The 26426-nt window shown below is 44.7% G+C and overlaps 1 protein-coding gene across 1 annotated transcript in view; it reads right to left on the bottom strand.

Moving 5' to 3' along the window:
- The window catches only part of RNLS (renalase, FAD dependent amine oxidase), a 66723-nt gene that overhangs the window by 36987 nt on the left and 3310 nt on the right, over positions 1–26426 (bottom strand). The window contains exons 2-3 of the mRNA XM_029962598.1: positions 25760–25902; positions 24219–24377 (exon numbers count right to left, since the gene is read on the bottom strand). Coding sequence (XP_029818458.1) covers positions 24219–24377; positions 25760–25902 — 302 coding nt within the window. The remainder of the gene's footprint in view (positions 1–24218; positions 24378–25759; positions 25903–26426) is intronic.

Genomic DNA, 26426 nt, shown 5'->3' on the forward strand with positions numbered 1-26426 from the left:
TGGGACTGAACGAGCTTTAAAGTCCCTTCCAACCCAAACCACTCTATGACTCTGTGCCTCTGTAAGACACACAGTCACTGTGGCAGCAGAAGAACCTCTTACAACTGTGTTCCATCCTTCCTTTCACTGGCTGAAATTACAGGGATTAGGATTTCCAAGGGACCTCATCTGTAGCTGAACCTAAATGTGCCTTCTCTGCCTGTTCTCTTGCTTAACTTTTAGCTGGTGGCACCACTCAGAGCAGGCTAGAGACAACCCCAAAAACAGAGTGTCCCCTTATCCTGGCAAATCCTTGCCTCCAGCAGCCTCCTGGTACTGGAGGATCTCTCTGTCCTCTCCAACAACCATTTCAGTGTGACAGGCCTGCAGAGGTGTGTCTGAAGGAGCCTCAGCAGCTCCAGGATGTCTGTCAGACAGAGAAGCTGCCACAGAAACTGCCACTGTCACTCATCTGGAGGCCACTGCTCACTTACAGCGTGGTGGGGAGGTGTGTTCTCTGCTTAATTGGCTTGAATGGTCCCAAAATTGAAGTATTTTCATCCTTTCATCCTTATTTTCACACACAGGAGACCTGTCTGGAGTTTTAATTCAGCAGCTCTCCAGACTAAAGCAGGTTACCTTCTCCTAGTTGTTGTAAACCACAAAAAGGTACTGAGAAGCATTTAAAGAGCTTGAAATCGAAATTACTCTAAACCCCTGATTTTAAGGTTTCAATGAAAATTCACACTGGGCTTAAATTAGTGAAAAGAGTCAATCTGCCCCCTAACTTGTAAACTGTACAACTTGTAAACATTACATGAAGGATATTGGGGTAAAAGAGCCAAATATTTAATGCATCCATTCTAACCAATAGCACAAACAGGAAGACTTAGAATCACGGAATTATTTAGGTTGGAAAAAACCTCCAAGATCATTGAGTTCAACCAACCACCACCTTATCAACTTAGAAATTCCTCCCCCTTAAACTAAAAGGAATTCTAAGGCACAATTTGCAAACTGAGTGTGGGCAAGACCAGGAAACCTGACAATTAGGAAGGTGGTTCAGGTTACCTGGAACGCCACAGCCTTTACTGAACAGTTCTTTGCCTGCAACCAGGGGTACTATCAACAACTGAAAATTCAGTTTAAGGCCTGCACTCCCAGATGACACCTCCAGCTTTGGCACTGTCAGACTGAGAGTGCCAGCTGGCAACATTTCATCTGGAAGATCGTGCACACCACAGCCAATTTCCAAGTTAACATCAAGTTGTGTGTGCACAGGATGGAGGGAACTGCAAGGCAGCTGCAAGTTCTCCTGACTTGCCCAAACAGGCCTGTATTTAAAGGCTGCCTGAATAACTCTGATGCAGTGGTTAGCTGCTGCTCAAATGATGGGATCTGATGGCTGTATTGTTTACCCAGTCACACTGGATCCACTCCAAAATTTCATGCAGTCTGTTCAGAATTACCTAAGTTGAAGCTTGCTGTAATCACATCTGCTTTAGCCTACAGCTGTGTCTTACCAACTTGATTAAAAGAAGGAAAACAAAGCCCCAGTGAAAACTAAAGCCACGGGTAGAGCTCACCTTTAAAATATTCCCCACTCATCGTTCCTCTGCTGCCCAGCAGAAGGCTTTGCTCATTTTAATAGGGTGGCTTTTAAGGCAGGACTTCATTTCCTAGTGATAAGCAATAACCAACTTAGTATCTACCCAAACAGAGAAACTCAAAACAACATAACCAGAATAGCTCATCTTGTTTAAGGGTTAAGGACATTCCGAGCCCCAGTTGCAAAAAAAAAAAACCCAACAACAACAACAAAAAAAACCCAACAAAAAAACCAACCAAAAAAAAAACAACCCGAAACACACAAAAAACCCAAACAAAAAAAAAACCAAACAAAAACCCCCAAACAAACAAAACAAAACAAAACGCAGCATTAGTTCCCACATCAAAACATGAAATTTAAAAATTTATCACTTCTAAGCACATGCCATGTTTTGGGATTGGCAGAATGAAATTTATCAAAGAGCATACAGAATTCACCCTTGTTATCCCCCACAAATAAGGAGAAGTAACACAAAGCAAATGAAAATGAGGGAAAACTTTGCAGAAGAGATTTTTGGGTTCTTGGGCAGTGAGTCCTTACTTGCTTTCATTTGGCTGCCACAAACTTTTCCTCGTAACTGTCCAGCTTAAAAGGAAAGGAAAAAGGAGAAAGGATGCTACATCCCAGGATTAGTGAGATGTATTGACACTACTGACAATTCTGAATAGAAACATCTGGAATGTCCAGTTATGATAACATGCAATTCTCAACCATGGCATTCCCAGCACCCAGCCAGCCTTGGGAACTTCACCAAAACCTTATGGAGCCTTATGTTTTAAAGAGTGTCTGTACACACAGGGTTGTACATGGATACAACCCCTGCACATGGATAAAGCCCCATCCAACCTGGCCTTGGACACTTCCAGGGATCCAGGGGCAGCCACAGCTTCTCTGGGCAACCTGTGCCAGGGCCTCCCCACCCTCACAGGGAACAGTTTCTTCCCAATATCCCATCTATCCCTGCCCTCTCCAGCTCTCCTGGAGCCCCTTTAGGCCCTGGAAGGTGCTCTGAGGTCTCCCTGGAGGTTCTCATCTCCAGGCTGATCACCCCCAGCTCTCCCAGCAGTGCTCCAGCCCTGTCATCTTGGTGGCCTCCTCTGGACCTGCTCCAGCAGCTCCACACCTTTCTTGTGCTGAGTCCCCAGACATGGACACAGAACTCCAAAAACTGCCCAAACCTAAAGCATTCCTGAAGCTCCTGCAGATCAACCAGGCTTAACAAGAATAAGCCAGGGGAAAAAAAAAAACAAAACAAACAAACAACCAGGAATTGGTTTTTTGTGTAGCTTCCAGAACCTTAATCCCCTGTGATGCTCGTGCACATGAAGAACAGGCAACATTCTCTTCATCCTTCTAAAATCACTCTGAGGAAGTCACAAATCATCCAGCAAACAACTTCAAACCTTGCACAAGATTTCTAATCCTAATACAATCGATGACTCACGATTTGTAGCCTCAGTAAGTGAAACTGCTGACATCAAAATCAGTGCCAAGGGTGAGCTGGCATGATAATTATGCACACTTACTTTCAGCTAGCCAAATGCTTCCCAAAAATAGAACCAGAGATATGAGGTCTAATTAGAAGTGTCTGAATTACCAGGGTTCCTATATTTAAAAAAAAAAAAAAAAAGCTATTGATGAAATCTCAGCAGATGGTTTCCATTTTCCATCCCACTACAAGTATTCCAGTAAAATATTCAGAGTATTAACACTGAGTTTAATGACTGGCCCTGTGAAGAAGTTCCTACCTGGCAGTTTTGTCTTTTGCTCAGAGTGAAAGATTTACAACAAATTAATTAGTTTTTGGGAGAAGATGTTTCAGGTGCACTGCAAAGAATGCATCTCACAGCCAGCATTCTGCATTGAGAGGTTTTGGAGCACAAGCCAGTGTGGTAATGAACAATTAATTAGCATGCATTTGTAAATGCTAAAATTTAGGGCTGGCCAGATTAAACCTAACCACCCCTGTGCAGCACTGGCTTACCTCCTACACTGCAAAAAGAATCCTGAGAAAGTGCAGAACTGTATGTGAAATCAGCAGCTATATAGAGTATTTTGGAGTCAACACAAGTCCAAATTAACTCCTTCAATCCAAACTAATTCCTTGTGTCCCTGCTTTGCAGTCTTCTGCACTGAAGATGCTGAATTTAATCTCCCTAATTTTCTTAGATCCCTGGGGTTCCTGCTTCCAGAAGTCCACATCCCTTCTGCTACTGCCTTTCTGACTCGGGCACCAATTAACACTGGTTCACAACTGGGAATCAGCTGGCATTTTCCTTGCTTCTTGTAGCATCTCAGGACACTCCAGGATGAGCCACAGGCACATCATCCCTCCAGTACCTCACATGAAGGCTGGAGAGGGGCTTTTCACAAGGGCATGTAGTCACAGGACAAGAAGGAATGGCCTTGAACTGAAGGAGGGCAGGTTTGGAATAGATGTTAGGAAGAAATCCTTCCCTGTGAAGGTGGTGAGGCCCTGGCACAAGTTGTCCAGAGAAGCTGTGGACTCCTGGAAGCATCCAAGGCCAGGTTGGATGGGCTTGGAGCAACCTGGGCTAGTGGAAGTTGTCCCAGCCCGTGGCAGGGGGTTGGGACGAGCTGGGCTTTAAGGTCCCTTCCAACCCAAACCAGTCTGTGACTCCACTGCACTGTTGATAAAAGTGCTGTAACAGAGTCAGTCTGTTCAGTGAACTCTGCCCACCACCACACCTCCACTTCCCTTTGCCAAACCCTGGTAACACCCACGTGCACACACAAAGGCACCGCAGCCTCCTGTGAGGCTCACATTTTGTTTCACATGCTGATGGGAAGCACCAAAGGTCCTTGTGCAGCAGGGACTGAGGGTCTGAGGCAGCAGTCTGGAGGCTACAACAGTTCCCTTCCCCAACAAATGATGAAAATTATGAAGCTGAGAGCAGTAAAAGCTGTTAGTCAGCACGACAGCCTTCAACAGCACAGCTCCCTTCAGAGATCCAGCTCTTATTTCAGGAGAAACACCTGGCAAACCACCCAGGACCCATCCTGCAGACACCTGGGGGCACAGCTTTGTTTGACACACAGACAGCAAGACACAAAAAGGGAAGAACAAAACCTTTCGTTTCCTAAAGGTACTTGTTAACAGCAGCCACTGTGCAAAACTGAGCTCAGTTCTTCAGGCCCTCCAAACCTCAGCAAGCCACTTGATTTAATGCTTCCTTAGAGATCACTGTTCCCTGCAGCCTAAAATATCACCACCTTCAAAAAAAAAAAAATCCTCATCAAGTGCTAAAACTTAGTCAAGCCACAGAAAGCAGCCCTTGCACTGCTCTGAAATGAACATTTTTACACACCAGAATGAAGCATTTTTGGTAACTGTTCCCACAGAAAGGGAACACTCACTCCAATTTCCCCAAATGGAAAAAAAAAAAAAAAAAAGCAAGGAAAGACATTTTTAGATCATACAAAAATACAAAGAACTGATATAACCAACAAGGAAGTGTGGCTTGTGTGCACCACTATTAATCTATCTTGACTGAACAATATATATTTTTTTTTTTATTTTTTTTTTATTTCACTCTTCCGCCTCCACTTTTTGTTTGCTGTTGAGGGCAGATAAGTGCTCCTGGCAGTATCTTGGCACAGGCACTTCACTAAACAGTAACTCTTGTAATAGTAAAAAGTCTTAGGCCCTCAAGCCTTTGAGAATTTAGCTTTGGGCCCATAAGACTGAAAGATCTCTAATTCCAGGTTCGTGTTGGGAAAACAAGTATTTACAGAGCAACAATAAGCATTTCCTCTGCAGAAAGGGGTAACCCAATCAATGAGGTATTTTGAAATTCTGATTAAGTTCTGTAGGCTTCTGGTTATGAAGGCAAATGAGAGCCAAGACAAAGAATCCCAGTGCTGGGGATCCAAGTGGAAGTACAGGTGGGGGAGTGACACAGAGGGAGTCCCACGGTCAGGGGGAAAGGCTGGGGCTGGACATTCCTCAGTAACTGGATCTAGAAAGTAGTTTTACTACCAGCTGGCATTTAGGAGAAGCACGTTCAGCACACAGACAGAAACATGAACCATGGTTTTGACACCAAAAGCTGATTAAACTTTCCAGCTGTGGAAAGCTATGCTCCCTTCCAGTGGAAGGTGTCCCTGCCCATGGCAGGGGGTTGGAACAAGATGGTCTTTAAAATCCCTTCTGAGCCAAACCATTCCATGATTTTGCAAATATCGAGCCCTGGTTGCTCAGCACTGACAGCACCAAAATAACCCTGGAAAGGAGGGGCTGCAACAACCACAGGCACCAGCAGCAAACCATTCCCAGGGGAAACAGGGATGGCTCAGTCCTGCAAGGCTCTGCTTTACACCTGACCACAGTGGGGCCCCAAAAAGCCAGACTGACACCTGCACAGGTCCCCAGCATGGGTCTGAGAGCCAGGGAAGGCTCAGTCAGCTCCAGCACTCCACAAAGGCAAAAAGGTGGACAGCCTGCTGGAGACATCTTCCCTGGACTGGAAATCCAGGAGGGGCTGAGGACAGAGGCTGAGATTATGAAGTGGATGGGGAATTCTTGCCTTACCAACATGAAAAACAACAAAAAAACAATCACCAGCAGCTCACACATCAGGAGTTCCACATGGAAAAGGACAGCAGGGACTCGCTCGTTCTAGTAAATATTCAGAATTACAGTGTGTACATTCTCTTTTCAAAGGGATTTTTCAAATCAGTTCACAGCTGTGTCATCTTTTGTACCAGTTTTGTCAGGGCTACTAAATTAGGTTTTTTTATTTACTCTGAAGTGTCTTTTTAGGGAAGATTTAGAACTGTGCCAAGAAATAAAAGTGCTAAATCTTCTCAGACATGAAGGTATCTTAAATAACTGTGTCGCTGTGCCTTTGATCATTTAAGGGTATAAGCTGTTGAGAGAAGTCATAGCCTCTATTAGTTCAGCAGATACTGCACAGACAAAACAGACATCCTTTGATGCTCACTAACCTTGCCTGCCTTTATCAAGTCTGAAATAGAAGCTGTAATTGGCAAACTAAGGACTAATTGAGAGCAATTGCTCCGACTGTAACTTGATTATGTTAATCAAGTAACAGTTTGGGAGGGGGGAAAAAAAAGCTGGTTGATAGTAATTATCTTTTTCTTCTGCAAGAGTAATGCAGGCATCCTCTTCCCCTGTGCTAAACCCTTTTTTTTACACAGGCATCCACTACCTTTTCCTTCCAACTGACTGAAATACAGCTGTGCCTCCACAGGCAGGATGTGACACAGGCCACGCTCAGGTTTTGGAGGACACAGCCTCTGGACTATAATTTAGCTACTTGTTTTCCAGAAAAAAAAAATTTAAAAAAAAAAAAATCAGCATCTTTTTCATCCTCACCTTCAGCTGGATTTATTTATGCTCTTATATTTTTCATCCTCACCTTCAGCTGGATTTATTTATCCCCAGTAGCCCTGCAACACTCAATTCCTTCATTTTTTCGGCTTTCTTGGATAAAGGCAATCACATCCTTTTTTACTCATTATAGGTGAAGGCTGAGGCAAAGTCCAGCCATGAGGAAAGAGCCAATGGAAATTCTGTTAGCAGCTTTGGGCAGGAGGAGTTGGACAAACTGCTGGATCCGGGATCCTCTGGCTTTGCTGGTGACCAAGTTGTGACAGCACCGTTTTAAATCTAAGCTGCATTTTTCTATATGCTTTTCCAGGGTTCTCTTACCCCAGCTCCACCACGGTTCTGGGAAGGCAGGCATTGATGCATATTCCTGTAAACCCTCCTGGGTTTTTTCAAATGCTCAAGTTTTCCATCAATTTTAATAACCAGCATTTTTTCTGCTGACTGCTTCTCACTTCTTCCTCCTATTCCCAAGTTCAGGGATTCCATATTTTATTTCCTCTTTTTCTTTCTGTTGGGACTTTTTTTTTTTGCATGGATAGTTCCTGAATTTTGTAATTTTTTTTTTCATTTACCAAAGTTCTCACAAGATAATTACCTAAAACCAGGAGATCACAGTCAGTGTTGTCTCCTACCAACTTCCTCTCAAACACTACCCGTGCAATTAAAGGCAACTCAATTTAAAATTAATTTCTGTGTAAAACACACACCTGAATTGCAGCTGAACACGTCTCAAACCTCTCAGTGCATTTTTTTTTTCACTGGAGGACATGCTACAAAGTGTGAAGAAGTGACAAAGAGACAAGAAGAGGCTCAAAATACCTTCCCACAGCAACACACATCTTGCTGCTTTATTGCAGTCCAAAATAGCCCTTGTGTTTTGATTCAGAGAGCTTCAATCAGCTTAGCCCATCAGTATCATGAGCAGTAATTCTTATTAAACCCCACTAATAATGTTAATGGGGGGAAAAACACTCCAAGTATAGATTTTCCCAGAGCTAAACATGTAATATTCCGAAGCTGCAAGCAGCGATTGTAACAAAAGAAGGTGAGGTGCCAGAAGTTGCAAAAAGAAAGTGATAAAGCCCTCAAGACCCCATTAAAATCTCCCCTGGGAATAATTTGCAATCTGCTCTACTTCATGCAGACATTGGATTAAGCCTCTGAGTGTAACCCTTAATCCAGGGGTTTATTTCCCCATGGGTTTCCCTCCCCGTTTCCAGGGATTCAGCAGGAGCTTTCTCCACACCGCCCCAGCCCCCGGGGCTCTGGAAGGATTTCACTGATCCCAGCAGCACAGAATTTCACATAAGCCTGTGATCCTGCTGGGAGCACCACTCAGCACTGTGCTCTCCCCAGCCAGAGTTTGGACTCTGCAGCCTCTGACAGATGGCAGGTTCTCCCACCCCACTGTGAGCTGGAGATGACACCCACAGGGCCCTTCCTCCTCCCCTGCTCTCATCTCCAGCCCTTTTTATTTAACACCACACTTACACCCTTTACTAAGCTGCTGTAATTGTCACTGGCTTTAATGCCAGGCAACACCACAATCAATTTTCAGCAGCGTAAGGGAAGATTCAAATGGTATTTCCTCATGCTGGCTCCAGGCACATGGTAACATCCATGTTATAGAGCCTTTTTCATGGATCATATCCTGTTATCACCCTAATGCCCTCCTGGCTGCAAACCTGCAGCCCTCAAAGATGTTTTCCAAGAAGTCATCAGCTGCATTTCAAAGCAACCAAACAGGGAGTTAAGGCACCTCAAAAATAACAATTTGTTATTACTCATCACCCTGGGAGATGATGAGCTTTGGGCTCGTGAAAGCTGATCCTTGTCTTCCACTTCCCTCTTTCGTGGTGCTGCTTTAGGTGAGGGAGACAAAACCTGCAGAGTGTGACAGTCACTGGGATTGCTGCAACTGAGAGGGAGAACCACAATAACAGCTCAGAAAATACACACAGGAGTGCGTGTGCTAAATCATATTGCAAAAAAACCCAAAACCACCCCAGAACAAACCAAAAAAACAAAAACAAAAACCAAATCCAACAAAAAAGGGAGAAGCGAGTACAGGGGAGAACTTCAGAGTCAAAACTGGAACTGGAAACAGAGTGTATCAACTTCTCTGTCGCTGCCTATTGTTCTGGAGTGTGACTCAGCAGAACAAAGGCTTTTGTCTCCAGGCAGGAACAGAGTCCATACTGCAGAGGAAGTGGCACAAACCCACTGCCTGGAATGGGACTGTGGTTCCAGTTGTTCTCATGGGGATGCTCCACAGAGAGTCCCTACCTCTACAGGGACTGCAAATCCTGACCCTGCTCCACATGAACCGAGGAGATCAGGGTAAGACTGGTTGTCCTGTAAGTGTGGAAAAGCAGTGGAAAAGGAGAAATTTGTAGGAAAAAACCCGCAGGAGTGAGATGGTGATTCCATTTTGTACTTCCACGTATTAAATCTGAAAATACCCGTATTTACAAACTGAAATAGGACACAGGTACACGACAAAGTCTGTGCTGCCACCATGATCCAACACTTACAATCCCCACCAAAAAAGTCAGCAGGTTTAAGGCTAACATCTATATTTGAAATACTTGTACTTCCCTTTTTATACCAGATCTGTCACATGTGTAAATGTTACAGGAGGCTGAAAGGGGAACAAGGACAGATAGTTTTTAAATCATCAATTAAAAAAAAAAATAAATTGTTTTAGCAGTATCAAGAGATGCTATTAATCACTTGGATGTGATCAGACCAAGAGGCTGTAGTTTATTAACATTTTGAAGTTAAACATCACGTAGTAGAAAAAACAAGCAATATGTTCATTCAAGGACAGATTTTTCTGTTCATGCACACATCACAATATCTGTGTTTGGACTAGTCCCTGTCACTCTTCCTCTCCAAGCATTTCCATATCATCAATCATCAGTGAGTTTTCTGATGAAAATACATTATTCTGCACCCAGAAACCACGTGCTATCATGCAAAGCAGCAAACTCGAGCAGTGTGTGGTTTTTCTACTACCTAAAAGTTAATTTTCTTTGTTTTCAGTGAAGCCACGTTTATCCTCAGCTGGATAAAATAAAGCTCCACCTACTTCCATGCACTTTCTCTGTTTTTCTTGAAATTGTGAGTGCACACATTCACTTGCAGGGTGGGTGAGTGGGAGGGTGGCACACAAGTAAACCCCGTCTGGGAACGTCCCAGTTGTGAAACACATTCTAAATAAAACCAAATGCTCTCAGAAGAAAGTTTCATCTCTCCCCTTTTGCTGCAGGAGGGGACAGGCCCCAGTGCAGGAGTGAGGACTGCAAACACATGTACAGAAAGCTCTGTTGAGAGACTGACAAAAACCACATTAATTTCTCTTTCTTTCCTAATTTTAAGAAGAATTCTATGGTTTGGCTCCCTCTCTTATTTTCTCCCTTGAGACAGTTGTGGATTGGTGTCAGCTGGTACCTGTGATGTTTTAGTGTCTAACACTTCAGTGATTTTCAGAGCACACACCTCATGGTGATGGGGGCAAAAAGAAATACCAAGCCACCGTTCTAGTAAAAATAACCTAATTAATAATAGATTTAATCTAGAGCTGGTTAGAAAGGTCTGCAGTTTGTCCTACCAGGTAAAACTTTAATGATGCACTGTGCAGCACTCCCCAGCTATGAAAGCAGAGGAGCCTTTTGGTTAATTCTCTGTAACATTTTGCAAAATACGCCTCTGACACGCCAGGGCAATAAGTTTGTCTTACTGAAACCATGTTCTTCTTTTTCCTTCCTTATTTTCTGCTAAAATACGTGCCTTGGTGACAAAGGAAGGCCAACACAGAACATGGTGAACAGAGATAAACTACCTCATTTCTCTCTCATATCATGACTTCTTTTAGTGATCTAAAACACACCAAAGGGGAAGTACCCTAACTTTGCTCAGTGTAATCTGAATCTATTTCATTTCTAGTTCTGGGTCATGCAATGACCTCTCCTGAAAGCAGTTTTCTTTCCTTGGCTGGTATTGGGTATTATGCAGACACAAAGCCCACAGAAAGTTCCCATAATGGCATTTTTCTCCCCTCCTTTGGTACCTCACCTGCTGTTCACGTTGCTCTTAATAAAAAGGGCAAAACCAAAAGCAGCACTTCCCAGTGCTGCAGTTCTGCAACAAGGGGAAAATTAATATTTGGAAAGCAAATCAGCAAACCTGAAGAGTCAGGTCATTCCAAGGTGGGAGAAGGAGAGGGGAAAATACCTCAGGGACTCTGACAACAAACAGTGACAGCATCATATAGGGGGAAATGCTTCTGGAGAATAATATAAATATTTTTTGCTTGTTTTTTTAAAGCAGTTTCCTTGCCTGGTATTCAGATATACCTAAAATATAATCACCACCAGAAGGGAGCGTGAAATGGTTAAAAAAAATAAAATAAAATTAAAGCTGTAATTTGTAATTTAAAGTTGTACATTTGTAATATGTGGCTTCAACTGGATCACATGTTCTGGAGGTCTCATCTGGTTTTTCTTTTGTTTTATCCCACATTCTTTCCTTTTGCATCCTGTCTCTCACCTCACAACTTTCCAAAGGATTTAGACATGCAGAGCACGTGTTCTGAAAGCACAGATAAATGAAGCAAGAGTGTACCTGAATGCAAATGGCCTCTCTCTGCCATAATTTATCCAATTTTTCTAAATTAGACAGTGCAGTCAAAGTATGCAACTTAAAAACCTCCTTCTCCAGTCATTTTTTTTTTAACTTGTAAGAAGGTAAGTCTCTGCTAGCAAATACTACTGCTCAAAATGTGACACAGTGGGGGGGGGGAAAAAATAATGGTTCCTTCAAAGTTATTGACAGACTGGTTGCAACCTACCAGAGGCTGGAAAAAAATACCAGATGGGATAAAAAAAAAAAAAAAAAGGAAAAAAAATCCTTGCTATTAGTACATCATACCAAATGCTGTATTCAAAAGCCAAACTCTCCCCTCCTCCTGCTACAAGAAACCATTCCTTGGGAAATTGTTTATGCCTTTATCAGTGGTGAGTATAGACTCTAAAAGCTAAATCTGACAGAGACCAAAAAAAACCCCACAAAACAACAAAGCAAAAATACTGATGTCATAAAATGCCAGATTTATCTGCCTTGCAAATCCCATTAAAAAAAAAATATACAGGTACTCACTGAAAATTGAACCTTAACCCCCCCACACTGTTATTAATACCCAGTACCTTGACATTTGACTTTACAGTAAAATTCAAGTACTGCTGGGATGACACAAAAGTGGGGAGGTAAGATTTATGGCTAAAGGCAACGTGATAGAAAAGAACAAAAATAAGCCAAATCTCAGTGTCTCTCAATGCCTACAAACACACACAGACCAGCAGCACAGTTTCACTGCCAGAACACTTACAAAGGCTTAAAAAACACAAAGCCAAACCCCTTAAAACCAGCATGGATATAAAGCCCAGTTCAAGCCAGCAAACCACCAGAAAATCCCACTTAGATTGGTCCCAAAACCGAGGCTGCCTCACATTCTTGAGCACCTACAGGACACAAAAGCCATTTTCCCTAACAAACCCCCAGCTGAAGCTGCTCAGACTTCTTCCCCACGGGATTGCCACGGCATTTTACCACCTCCTAAGGGCTTAAAAAAGCCAAAGAACCGATGTGTTACATTTGTTTTCCAAACACCTGATGGTGTTTCTGCAGCTGAGGCAGCAAACACGGCACCAGACAGGGGAAAGCTGGGGAAAAAAAAATCCCACATAGTAAAGAACCAAGGGGCAAAAACTTCGAGGAGTTGGGAGTTTAGGAAGCTGCCACAGTTGTGACCTTCCCCGGTATTTTAAGCAGGACACAAACTGAGACTAGAATGCCTTCCTGGAGGCACTCTGACAGCACCACAGATATGTAATTTCTTAGTTTACCTCTTCCCAAGTGTGCAGATGCTGCTGGTGCCAGGAGCCTGCAGCACAAGCAGGAGGCAAACAGACTTACACTGACATCTAAAGGTATCTATGATGTGATGCCTTATGAGTGTCTGCAAAAGGGACCAGCACCCCACAAAGTGCTAACAACACAAAGGTGAAGAAATGTCAGTTTTCATACCCAGAAGAAGACAAGTTTTCACTCACAGGTGATACACTTACAGAAATCTAAGACTCCACTGCACACCATAAAGAGATGATGGCCTGCAAATGAAAAGGAATGCTGACATACAAAATATTAAAGAGTTACCAGAAATTTGTATTTCTGAAGTTTAAGTCAGGACTGACTTACTAAATGACACGAGCTGAAATACAAATGCAGGAAAGGACACCCTAGGACCAGGAATTTCAATTTAGTCACTACTTAATTCTTCCAGCAAGTGTCCAAGGCCAGCTCAGAGCAACCTGGGCTACTGGAAGGTGTCCCTGCCCATGGCAGGGCATTGGAACTAGATGACCTTTAAAGTCCCTTCCAACCCCAACCATTTTATGATCCTTTGCAGACAAATCCCAAATTTGAGGCAAATTTCCTTGTTTCTGTGAGAATCACGTGGCATTTTCGTCAGAGTGGAAAATTAAGCTCTTACTTAGGCAATCCTATCTTGGGGAAAATGACCCATCTTTTCAATGGAGTTGGGCACAAATTCAGCCACTTGAAAACAAGTGATCCTTTCCAAGTTTGTGGGTTTTTTGCTGCTTCTAAGTTGGCTTTGAGCATAATATACATTAGAAAATGTGAGTTCTGGTTTCAAGGCTCACTCTTGCAACCAGCATGCCTTAATTCAGACTAGATGAAAGCATTTCTCATCAGTGTTCCAAAATACAGTTCCTACTGTGCCAGAGAGAAAAGGATATGCAAACACCCAGCAAATCTATTTCTTTTAAGCTTTATAAACTCATGCACCACTTTCCTGCTCTGCACTTAACAGTCTGCAAGACACTTAAACCACTTGCTGTCTGCACATAGTTCACTGAGTAAAATTTACTTTCCTAAATTTCCATAGGCATCTTCCCTGCTCTCCCTAAAGTATAAATCCAACGAGAGGAGACCAATAAATCCTCCTTTATGCAGAGGGATACACTTATCCTCTCATACCTGTCTTTCCAGAGTTGCACCACTCGGCCACATTTCAGTACAGCTGTATTTTTAAAGCATGACTTTGGGAATAGAATTGGACGTTACTGGTGCTCTAGAAAGCCTTGTTTGCATGTCCCCTGCTCTTCTGAATAAATCAAGTGAAAAGATAGCTCTAATCCCTTTAAATAAGGCAATATGTTCCTTACACTTTAAGTAATTTGCAGCAACCAAGTCCATTTCTATAACACGGGGGCTTCATCAACTGTGCCAATAAAGGAGACCAATCACACCTTCATTTCTCACCCAGACTATTCCATTTCCTAAATCGACTGAGCCTTGGGACGGTGAGACTGCCTGTCTACCCTGTTGGATAGCAAGGGAATGGGAAAACAGTGACCCACATGATGCTTCCTGAAACATAATCCCCCCTGAACTCCCCAGGATCACCCGGACAGCAAACCCTGATCGCTGCTGTCCAAACACAGGCACCACCTTAACAACTGCTAATGAGCTGATAAATTGTGTTTTAAATCCAGAGGGGCCCCCGAGCTGATCAGAGGAAAGGCTGGGAGAGTTGGGATTGTTCAGCCTGGAGAGGAGAAGCTTTGGGGTGACCCAATTGTGGCCTCCCAGGACCTGAAGGGAGCCTGCAAGAAACATGGAGAGAGAGTTTTCACAAGGGTCTGGAGTGCCAGGACAAGGGGGAATGGCTTCCCACTGCCAGAGAGCAGGGTTAGATGGGATAGTGGGAAGGAATTCTCCCCTGTGAGGGTGGGGAGGCCCTGGCACAGGTTGCCCAGAGCAGCTGTGGCTGCCCCTGGATCCCTGGAAGTGTCCAAGGCCAGGGCTTGGAGCACCCTGGTCCAGTGGAAGGTGTCCTTGTCCATGGCAGAGGAGTTAGAAGTACATGATTTTTAAGATCCTTTCCACTGCAAACCATTCTGGGATTCTGTGATTTTATAATTATCAGTAACTTCTGAAATACTGGGTTACAAAGCCAGATTCTGCCTTGAAATGAGGTGAGAACTACACTAGTCACTGGACAGAAGTTTATCAGGCCTTTTTCTTTTTTAAAGAACAATTACAATGCTTTGAGTATCTCTGGAAAGGTGGGTGTAGCAGGGAAATCAAACCCTAAGGAACAGCCAGGCAACTAACAATAAACTCAGGCTTTCAAGTAGCACAGGTAAATCCAAACCACCACCCAGCTGCAGTATTAACAGCATATGTTAACACTGCATGGAATATTATTACAGAAATTACAGAAGGAAAAGGTCACTGCTCTCAGTTTCTGACAACACAAGCCACTGCCAATGTTGTCTTTTCTCCCCCTACACCTCCCAACCTCATTTCAGTTGCCAAGAGGATTAAGGAACTGACCCAGGCTTTAATCTGGTAAGGAACAAAGATCCACGAGAGAGGGGACAGGGAAAACATGCTTGGATCACAGGCAGCTTCCACTGACCCGACTGCACATTCCTCAGCAGAGAGGAGATTCCCATCCCTGGGGATTCCCACCTCTCTCAGGTTTGCTCAGCTCTGGAGCCCACACAGACCAAACCAACACAAACCTTGTCAGATTGTTTTTTCCCTCCCTAATGTTAATTTTCAGTCACATCAGTGAGCTGACCCAACTGAGACCTTCCAGGCTGAGAACTGTGCCAAATAAAAATCTTTACCTTCTACACCATCTCACCTGATGGCACAGGGAAAGGAGCACAACTTGGTTTCTACAGAAGGTGTCTGAGGGTTATCCCTGAGGTCTTTTTTAATACAAGAGCAGGCCATGCATTCTTGGCAGTCATGATGCCAAGTGCAGAAAGCTGACAGCAAGCTCAATGCAAATTTTAGGCTTGACTCAATGCAGTCAAAACCTCATTAAGTTTAAAATTAACATTTTTTTTTTCTTCCTGCTCTAATCCAGATGTGGACTGCAGAAAGGACTTGGAAGTTTGCAGGCATATCCTTGGGAGGTAAAGATAATCTTTATAAAGAATGGTCTCAATTACAGTGATGTGAGGGGCCAGCAATTATTAAAAATCCCTCTAGAAATCCACAAACCCCCCATCCAGTCTAGAGGCACTGGGAGAATACATTTAAAGATCGTGTTCCAGTGAAGACTTCTGTCTGCTTATTTGACTGCAGCACCAACTCAAAAATAAATAAATCCCAAAGCAAGCAATTAAGTGTTAAGACAGCTTGCAGACCTGCACCTGGCTTTTCAAAGGTTTTCAACCCTAGAAAAGCCATAGTTGGAGTGGCAGATTTCACATCAAAACGAAGGCTGTAAAGCCCAAGTCACCCCTGCACACTTCTCCCCCAGGTTTGCTGAGCAGGTGTGGGAACAGGAAAGGTGGGAGAGCTTTTCCAAACACGTTTCCACCACCTCCCCACCCCAAAAAAAAACAAGTGAAAATCGTCAGATGAAGGATTTTATTCCAAGGCAGAAGTGACATGTACATTATCACTGTTTCCCAAAATCAAAAGCATCTTAGATTCAGGATCTACGAATTCAGGGCTGAAAATAAAGCCCTCACTGGACTCACTGAATTCAGTGCACATCCAAGCTTCCTACAACACAGAACACATTAAACACACAAGACACAAATAAAGAAGTTTCAGAATTTCTCAGTTTGGTCACATTTTTTTGGCAGGGAACTTTTTTTTTTCCTCTCCCCCTTTAGTCTCATGGCAAAGAGCAGCTTTGCAAAAGATTTTTCCATCTAAACAGAGAGAACCAAAGAGTGGGAAAAACTGAGAGGTATCTGTGTTTATTGTTGAGATAAACAAATTTCAGAGCATTTGTTTGTTCTGTTCCAAGTATGTCCTGTGCTCAAATACCATCACCTTTATTATCTAGAAGAAAAACCCCAATGAGTGCATAGGCACACGGGCTTGTGTTTAGCTGATCCAATATATCTGTGGTCCCATTCTCTGTTTTGAGATACAGTACTGGAATGACACAAAACAACCATTAAATAAAGATCTGTGATCAAGTCCCCCGGGTATTGAAGCTCTTTGCCAAACCAGCACAGGCTGCATGACAGGAAGAGAAGCACGTCCAGGTTAAATTAACTACAAACAGCCAGATCAGGTGGACTTAAACATGTCAACACACAAAAGCAGCACTGCCTTACATATCAGAAATAACTTTTTTTTTTTGCTTCTTTAAACCAGTTTGGCTAAATCAGCACAATCTGCTGCCAGTTTACTGTGCAGGTGCTCTGAGTCTCTCCTGGGACTGCACAGGAAACCTAAGCTTAGAATTCAAACCACAGAATCACGAGCATCGCCTCGCTCAGACGGTTCAACCAACTTGCACAGCCCCTGTGCTGCTCTCCTGCCCCTGCTGAAAGAGCACAGTGTGCCAGCCAGCCTGCAGGCCACATGGGGAACCCAGGATCACACCACTGATCCTGCTAAAAATAACTCCCCCGCCGTTTTTGGGGGGGTAAAGGGCGGGGGCACCACGTTCCTGTGGCCCCACAGAGAGCTGTGCTGAGCCAGCTGCCCTGCTGGAGGTGGGGCAGCACCAGGACCAGGGGCTGATGGAAGAAATGCTTCTGACACGTTGCCAGGCACTAAAAAGTGGTGCTGTGATGGCATGAGACTCGCCCACCCCTGCATGGGTTTTTTTTAAGAGCTGCCTGGGCAGAGGATGTAAGGTGGGTTCCCCTGCCCCACTCCCTCCAAGTCTTGCTTTTTTCCTTCAGTTTTACCCTGAGATCTGTCAAATCCCAGTTCCAGCTCTCCACCAAGGGCAGGCAGCCTCCACAGACAGCACTCAAATGCAAAGCAGCCCTTTATCTAATACATTTCTGTTTCACTCTCCTCTTCAAACCTCTCCTGCTCGAAGGCATAGGGTTTAACCCTCACACTTCCCAGACAAAGAGGTCACTGGGATCACTGTGGTACCTATTTGACTTTTGAGAGGGTTTCAAGGTGCTCTAATTAATAATTGCAGAACAAGTCCATTATAAGCACTCTAAAGAAACACCTAAAAACACTGAGTCAAACACACACTTGAGTACACACACATCCTACTTTGACTTTTCTCCCTGACGTGCAATTCCAGCTCCAGCAGCCTCTATTTTTAGAAGTGCTCCCCAAGAGAGGCTGTGCCCAAGCAGCAGAAGGCAGAGAACACGCAAGAGCTCTGCCTGCTTTGAAGGCTGACGTTGTTTCAGCAGCAGCTGCTCCTCCTTAGACACTCCTCTGCTTCCCAGAGGTTTCGTCCCACCTTCTCCTCCCTGCCTTGTCACACCACTCCACGAGCAAATCCAACTCCTTGACCAAGAAATAACAACCTCCCAAAGGAGGGCCACGAGATGATCAGAGGGCTGGAGCAGCTCTGCTGGGAGGAAAGGCTGGGAGAGCTGAGATTGTTCAGCCTGGAGAGGAGAAGCTTTGGGGTGACCTGACTGTGGCCTTTTAGAGCCTGAAGGGGACGAGAAGGAGGATGGAGAGAGACTATTTATAAGGGCCTGGAGTGACAGGACAAGGAGGAATATCTTCACACTGCCAGAGGGCAGGGTTAGATGGGATATTGGGAAGGAATTCTTCCCTGGGAGGGTGGGGAGGCCCTGGCACAGGTTGCCCAGAGAAGTTGTGGCTGCCCCTGGATCCCTGGAAGTGTCCAAGGCCAAGTTGGACGGGACTTGGAGCAACCTGGGCTAGTGGGAGGTGTCCCTGCCCATGGCAGGGGGTGGAACTGGATGGTTTTTAACATTCCCTCCAACCCAAACCATTCTAAGAGATAGATGTGTATATATATATATATATATATCCCTGCTGGATTGGTGAGTCAGATCAACCCCCAGGAGGGTACCAAACGCTGCAGTGGAAGGTCAGAGGTGGAGGTGACAGCAGCACTGGGAGGCAGGGCCAGGAGCCATTCCCTGAACCCAAAGGGAGCACAGTTCACCCCAAGTGAGGTTTCAGCTCAGGGGAGCTGAATCCTGCTCTGTGCCTCCTGCCAACACCTCTCCCATGGGCAGGGACAGAGGGTTTCACTGCAGAGCGAGATGCCCCGTGTTATCAAGTGAGTGACAGGTTTTAAAAGGACCCAAAATAATAACTACTTGTACTTCCCAGAAAGCACAAATATTTGCATGTTGTGATCTCAGCTCCTAAGGCCTGATAAGTAACCAACAAATCAGTGTACATGTTTACACTAGACATTCTAGATACGTTAGGTAATGAGAGCTCCGAGCTGGATAAGCCCTGCTCAGATTGCTTGGAACTGGAATTACAAAATTCCGAATTTATCGTCATGCTATCCAAAAATAAACACATTCACTCAGCAAGGACTCGGGACTCATGAAAAATTATCAGAGTTGTGCTTTCCTAATTCACATTATAAAGCCTCCCTATGCAAATACAGTCCTATTTTTACTTGTATCTCCTCATCAGCTTGTATTATTTAAAACATGTGGGACATTCACACAGATGGAAAAAAAAATAGGTCAGGCTGGAAACAAAAGCCAAGCCATTCTGTTTTATTAGCAGATTAAACATGCAGAACTGTAATTCGAAATTCCAAGGAAAGCGACTTAACGAAAACATTCTGAACGCCCAGATAAAAAAAACCACTGCAAATTGTTGCAACCTTTAATTGCCGTGTTGCCAACTGAATTAAACTGAGAACAGAACCGATAAAAAGGCCTGTCCACCTGGGTTTGAAAATGCACAGAAAGAAGTACATTGCTTAGTGACTGTACGGAATCTGGGACACAAATCTAGGAATTTTCTACCATCAGCAGCCAACACAACAGCCCATTTCCTTTGAAATACTGTAGGACACTGAACATTTGCAAAAATCTAGTCCTTTCATTTGCAAAGACCCTACTTTTAAATATATTTATTCCTTTCCTGACAACAACTTGACATCACAAACCTCAGAAACACTTATTCATTTCCCTTTTATCTTCTGCATAACCACACTATTTGCTACCAAAATATGTAAAGCCCCAGTACAAATCAGTGCACTCAATTTAATTTAGTTATTCAAGCTGAATGTCCTGAACATCATTTGATTGCTGCCACCTATTGTTGTTCCAAACATGTTGCAAGGAGTTAACCCCTTATCCAGCAGCTACTGGAAGTCCTACTGGAAATACTATTTCTGTCTCTGCTATTGCTAAATATGCAACTGATACGTCTATTTGGCCATGATAACTCTAGAAATTATGAATAAAGGTTGAAAATGAAGGGGGATAGAGATGAATAAATCTAAAAAGATTGGCCTCAGGCAGGTCACTTCCCTCCCTGTCCCCCTAATTTATCAATTAAGAATTTAATCACCCATCAGTGCTGGCAAAATTCAAAGAGTACAAACAAACCAAACAAAAGAATGCAAGTAAACACCACCAGTTGCATATATATGTATACTATTTATTATGTGTTTATTTTTAAAAATTAAGGTGTGCATACACAGTAACTTCTCCATTAATTTAATATTTGGCTTTTCACTCACAAGAGAAGTAAATCCTGGGACAGTAATTCTGGAACAGTAACTCCTCACACAGTTCATTTAAAATGATAATTCTAGGTTGCCAAAGGCCATTTAATTCTGTCTTCTCATAAATGCAAAGCCTCACATAACATCCAGGTTCATCTAAAATGTTAAAGGACACAAAAAACTAACCCTCAGCCTTTAGTCTGCAGAGCTTTAAGCATTAAAACAGCAACTCTGTCACTGAACATGAAATTTGAGGAGGCCATTATTTCAAAACCTGAATCCCCTGAATATAATGTAAGTAAGTGAAAATTGTTTTCAAAAAACACGGGAGGCAGAAGACCACCTCTAGGCTGTGATTTCCCCTGTCAGGGATCTTTGCTCTTAACAACAAGGACTAATCTCCCTGAAGGGAAAATTTTGGTCCACTGCAAATTGACAGTTTTCTTTCTGCAACAGGAGGTTAAAGATGTCCACACAGAGATGCCACTGGACCAAAAGGCATCTATGAAAGGTAACTCAAAATCCAGCTGCTGGTCATTCCCACACAACTAAATGGAATTCCCAGCACACACAGGCAGGACACCCTTGTTGGAGCAGCTGACTACAAATACAGGAGTCCAAATTTCCCAAGATGACTATGAAAACATGGGCATAGGTGTCTAGGGTTTGTTGGGGTTTTTTTGAGAAAGATACTGCATGTTTATGGCAATAATCTGTGGGACCAGTGCTTAAAAATATAATATTCAGACAGTCCAATATTCTCAAGGGAGGGGAAGGGAATGACATGGCAGCCAGCCTGGAGGTTCAAACAGCAAAGTGGTGAATTCCTGCAAGGGGTGAATTCCCACCTCTAGGCAGCCATTTGAACTCTTCAGCTCAGCCTCTTTCACACACAAATGTCAAGGGGTAATTCCAATGCTTACTGCTGGATCAAAGCATGTTCTGCTCCCCCCAGCTGTTCCTTTGCACCTTCTCTTCTTTTACAGCCTTTATCTATACATTAATGCCAACAATCCCTCATCAAAATCCATTTAAAACTTCATTTGGCTCTGAACTGATAGATCCAATTATACTTAAGTGGCTAAAATGGGAGCTGGCACAGGTCCACAGTCAGCAGTGCAGTCTCCAGCGTGCTGCAAAACCGCCGTGAAAAGGCACCTCAGAGAGGAAAAGTGAAAAAAGACTACAAGGATGGGGAAGATGTTCAGCTAATGCCCCCAGTGAAGAAGCTGTCAAAGCAGGGATGTTGAAGCAGAGTGTGCAGTAAAGGCTAAAAACCAGCACTGCTGGGAATCAGCCAAAGCTCCCTCCTTTAACACCCATCACAAACCGCAACAGCAACCGTGGTTAACATCAGAACGGACTGAACTCCAGGCACGCCTTCCATCCAGCTCCAGAGTCTGTCCTCTATGTAATAAGTGCCTTCCAGATGAGCAGTGAGGGCAGCTGTGCTCCCCAGTCCAGCCCCCTTCCCGTTAAGCCCCTTGCCTGCAGTGGCAGAGGGGCCACACGTGACCCCGCACTGGCCAAGGGCTGCTGCTCCAGGAGAGGAACCCTCCCCTTCCGCCAGCTCTGCACATCCCTCAGTCCATCTGCAGCACAATATGATTCCTCTGGCCCGACTGACAGCGAGGGGGACGCTTCCAGCAAGGAGCAGGAACCTCCCTCCCCTTCCAGGAGCAGCTGGAATCGCTGGTTTGTCTCCAGGGAGCGCACAAACACGGCTCCTGGGAGAATCGCTGAGTTCTGTCCCTGGGTTTGGGAGACCAGAGCAGACAGCCAAGTAGGGCAGTGCCAGCACAGAAGGGAGAGAACAACCATTCCCTTCAGCTAGCTGTCAAATTCCACCTTAAATCCCAAGTGAGGTGGATCCAGGAAAACCCCCATTCTCTGTCAGTTCTCTGTCAGCACAACTCGGCTGTTTGACGTGCAATCAAAAGGAGGTTGAGATTTACAGATCCAGGGATGTGTCCTGGCCCTCTCTAAGTCAAAACAGATCTGAAACTACACCCTGCTCAGGCTCTGAAACACCCTCCTTACATCCTCCTCACCTGTTTTCCCCCTATTTTAGTTCTTAGACTAAAGAAACAGGAGTAAAGATGCCAAGAGCTCCAACGCCAAGGAACTCTGGGATATGGGGAGTCAGTCCTGCTGCCTGAGACCAAGAATTAACAGTTGGTTGGAAATCTGGAAGCTGGTCTCACACAGAGAACAGGCAGATAGGGGAAGAGAAACAGAAACAAGGGGAGGAGAAGACAAAGCTGCTGGATTCCCTCAGATAAAAGGTAATCCTGCAGTTACACAGGAGGTGAAGGATGCTGTGAAAGCATCAGACAGTTCCAGCACTCCCAAGAGCAAGTGAAATGAACTGTTCACCTTAATTACATCTTCTGAAGGGGACCTGACCACTTTCTGCACGTGAAAGGATTTAATTATCCCAAGAAAAACCAATTTGCAAAGACATCAGTGCTGACTGAGGAAGGTCTTGAGATGCAGAGTAGCAGAACCTCGGGAGGACTCTGAGAAAACAGAACTCCACACTACCTCTTTTTTCTGTTTCCAGGACATTCATGATCAACCAGACCACCTTAGCAAGGACAGGAGGGGCCAGACCCATCACTACTTTCCCTGGTAAAGGGACAGGGGAAATGAGAGGGCTTATAAAACAGCAAATAGTAAAGAAATCCTGTTCCTACAGAGTATTTACCTATTTAGGCACAGAGCTTAAAATAAGAGGTTGTAATGAAAATACTTCTCTTTAAAGAAATGCCCAAGAAAACCCCGATCAAGTACCAATTTTCCCCTTGCTGCCCTAAGATGCTGTGCTGCAGCTCAACATCCTGCTGCCATCCATCATCTTTTTGTTCATACAGGTCCTGGTTACTAAGCAGCAACTCCAGACAGACCCCCAGACCTCCATCCCTTGCTCCAATATCCTTTAACAGGCAGCTTCCAAACCACACTCATGGATTTAAACACGTTAAAATCCAAGATACAGCAGAGCACAAGGAGCCAAGTGTTAAAGTCAGCTCCTCATCATTCTACAAACCAGGGCCTGAACTTAACACTTCTTCCTCAGCATGGAGCTGCTCTTTCTAAGCCTCCATGGCACTGAAACACATTCACCCCAAAAAAAAATCACTGAAGGATAAGTGAGATTTACTCATATTTGGAGAATAAAACCCCCAGGATGCAGCCAGCAAACAAGCTGGAGGCTTGGAGAGGTTTTCATCTTATAAACTCGAGACCAAGCAGTTCTCAGCTGGACTTTTTCCTCCCCTGCATTTCACATGATTTTAGGGTCACTGAGATGCCCTGGGGGTTTTTCCCCACAGCACAGCTGTTATTGAGGTCTCACTCTCTGGGACATCCCCACTGCAGGAGATGTGGGGGATCCAAGGGCAGCACTGGAGATCAGCACAAGGGGCAGTGCCAGGGAAACACCACCTGGGGACCAGCTGAGGGGCTTGTCCAATTCACAGCGATTTTCAAGTCACAGAAAGACAGGTGCTGTCTCAGAAGTCAGCAAAAAAATTAAAGATTAGATTAAAAACTGACTCACCTGTGTAGATATTTTTGCTATCAAGGTGTTACTGGTCACACATGGCATGTAAGGCCTTGAAATCACCCACCTCCTGTCCTGCTCCACCCTATTCTGTCGGTAATTAAGCAGCTCAGACTGTTCTTTGCCATACAAGATGCTAAACTGCCATTTTAGATTGGATACCTGCGATTTTGAGGTGTGAACTTACTGTTTACAATGTCCCCCTGCAGCTGGAGAATCTGTGGAATGGGAATGGTGAGAATAACTACATCAAACTGCTCCGGTGGCCCCACCTTCCTGGAGACTTCCCACTTCCCACCTCGGAGAGAGAGGTGAGTTACATGCTGCTCATACAGGACATCTGCACCTGCATGGAAAAAGGAGCAGTTAAATCCATGTCCCAGTGAATTCCAGAGAGAAAATGCAGAGTGGTTTCTCAGGAGCCAGGCTGGGAGAGCTGGGGAGGTTCACTTGGAGAAGAGAAGGCTCCAGGGAGAGCTGAGAGCCCCTGGCAGGGCCTAAAGGGGCTCCAGGAGAGCTGGAGAGGGACTTGGGAGAAAAGACAGAGTGACAGGTCAAGGGGGAATGGCTTCCCACTCCAGAGGGCAGGGATAGATGGGATATTGGGAAGGAATTCTTCCCTGTGAGGGTGGGGAGGCCCTGGCACAGGTTGCCAGAGAAGCTGTGGCTGCCCCTGGATCCCTGGAAGTGTCCAAGGCCAGGTTGGATAGGGCTTGGAGCAACCTGGGCTAGTGGGAGGTGTCCCTGCCCATGGCAGGGGGTGGGACTGGATGGGCTTTAAGGTCCCTTCCAACCCAAACCATGCTGTGATTCTAAGATTCTCTAATTCAACTCAGTAAACAGAGGGAGAGCTCCCAGCTGCTCTCTCTGCCAGGTTATTTCCCCTGGCTTTACTGAGCTGAACCAACCCAGAGGGAAACCCAACAAACACAGGAGGTGGCACTGGGTAAGCAATGAAAGCACCCCCCAGGGGCTGAGAAAGACAGCACTGTCCCTGTTAGCAACTGAAGACAGGGACATAGTTAATTATTTGCAAGATCAGTGTCTAAAAACCCAGCTAATTATAAAAAAACCAAAAAGATAACAATCACACAGAAGGACCAAAGCCTGAGTGCTCTTACAACTCATATTTTTCAAACCAGGGTTAAATTAGTCACTGAAACGCACACTTGGTTCTACCACATGACACCTAATGCAGTAGTTACATGGGTTAAACCAAGTTTAAACCAGCAGGTGATCTCCTCCTCTGGCCTTTTCTAAAGGCTCACATCCTTCATAAGCACTCCTTCCTCCAAAACACAGGCTGAGTTCACCACTGTGCTCCCAGTTACACAGCAGTTAAGTACCCACTCAGAAAAAAGCCCCCCAAACGCTCACTTCATTCCAGCTGCAACTCAAATCTCTTCCTAACCACGATCTCCCACTAAATTATCTTGTCCTATTCATGCTAGGCCCGACTTTCATATGCTAAAGTCACCGGTGTAAATATAGGCTTGGCCCCTGAGCCTACAGATGTTCTATTTATAGAGGGATTTTTACATGCCAGGCCTGCAGGACTTGGAAACTCACAGAGCTCCCAGACGTGTTTATCCATCCACGAAACTTCCAGGCATACATAAACAAACAAGGAACTTAAACATCCTCGTCAGAAATTTAAATTCGAAAGGCAGTTCAGGAGTGCCGTCATTAAAACCTTTCATTTCACACAAAGGCATCTAAAAACGTTACCTGACTCTTTTAAATAATACTTGACAACCGAGGAGATGCCCTGGGGTGCCACATAATTGTAGGAGCCTTCTCTCACCACCATTCCTTCCACGGGAGCAGTCAGTGGTGTCAAGATGCCGTGAGACAGAAGCTCCTCATAGAACCTCGGAGGGAGGAAAAATACACAGAGGTGAAAACTAGCTCCATTTTTCCACAGTTAAAGTTAAGGCCAGGCTAACTTTCGAGTTCAGAGAACAGCTTTTAGCAAGCGGCGTCTGAAGGCAGGTAATGCACCAACACAGCCGTAAAACAACCAACTACCTCGCTATTGTCCTGTGTCTGGCCTTTTACCCGAGAGCAAGGCTGCCCGCAATGGCACTGCCAGCTGTGTGACCCGGAGGGACAGGAACAGGCGACAGCTCCTTAAAGCTCTGAGCACCAGCACGGACCGCAGGAGCATCCCAGCCGCCGGACGCAGCGGCCTGAAACGCGCCTTTTCCCGGCTTTCCACGCAAATTTTACATCTTTTTACATCGCTGCTACACCTCCACCCCCTTCCTCAAGGCACAACGAGCTACCCCTGGGTCTTTTTATCTCAACCCACGTGTGTTTTCCAGCTTTTATCCTCCCATTTCTCTCCGCCGGCGGGGGAGCTAAGGTTGTCGGGATGGGGTTAAATTAAACCACG

This window comes from Manacus vitellinus, unplaced genomic scaffold, assembly GCF_001715985.3.
Source record: "Manacus vitellinus isolate BGI_N305 unplaced genomic scaffold, ASM171598v3 scaffold_48_pilon, whole genome shotgun sequence".
Classification (NCBI taxonomy): domain Eukaryota; kingdom Metazoa; phylum Chordata; class Aves; order Passeriformes; family Pipridae; genus Manacus; species Manacus vitellinus.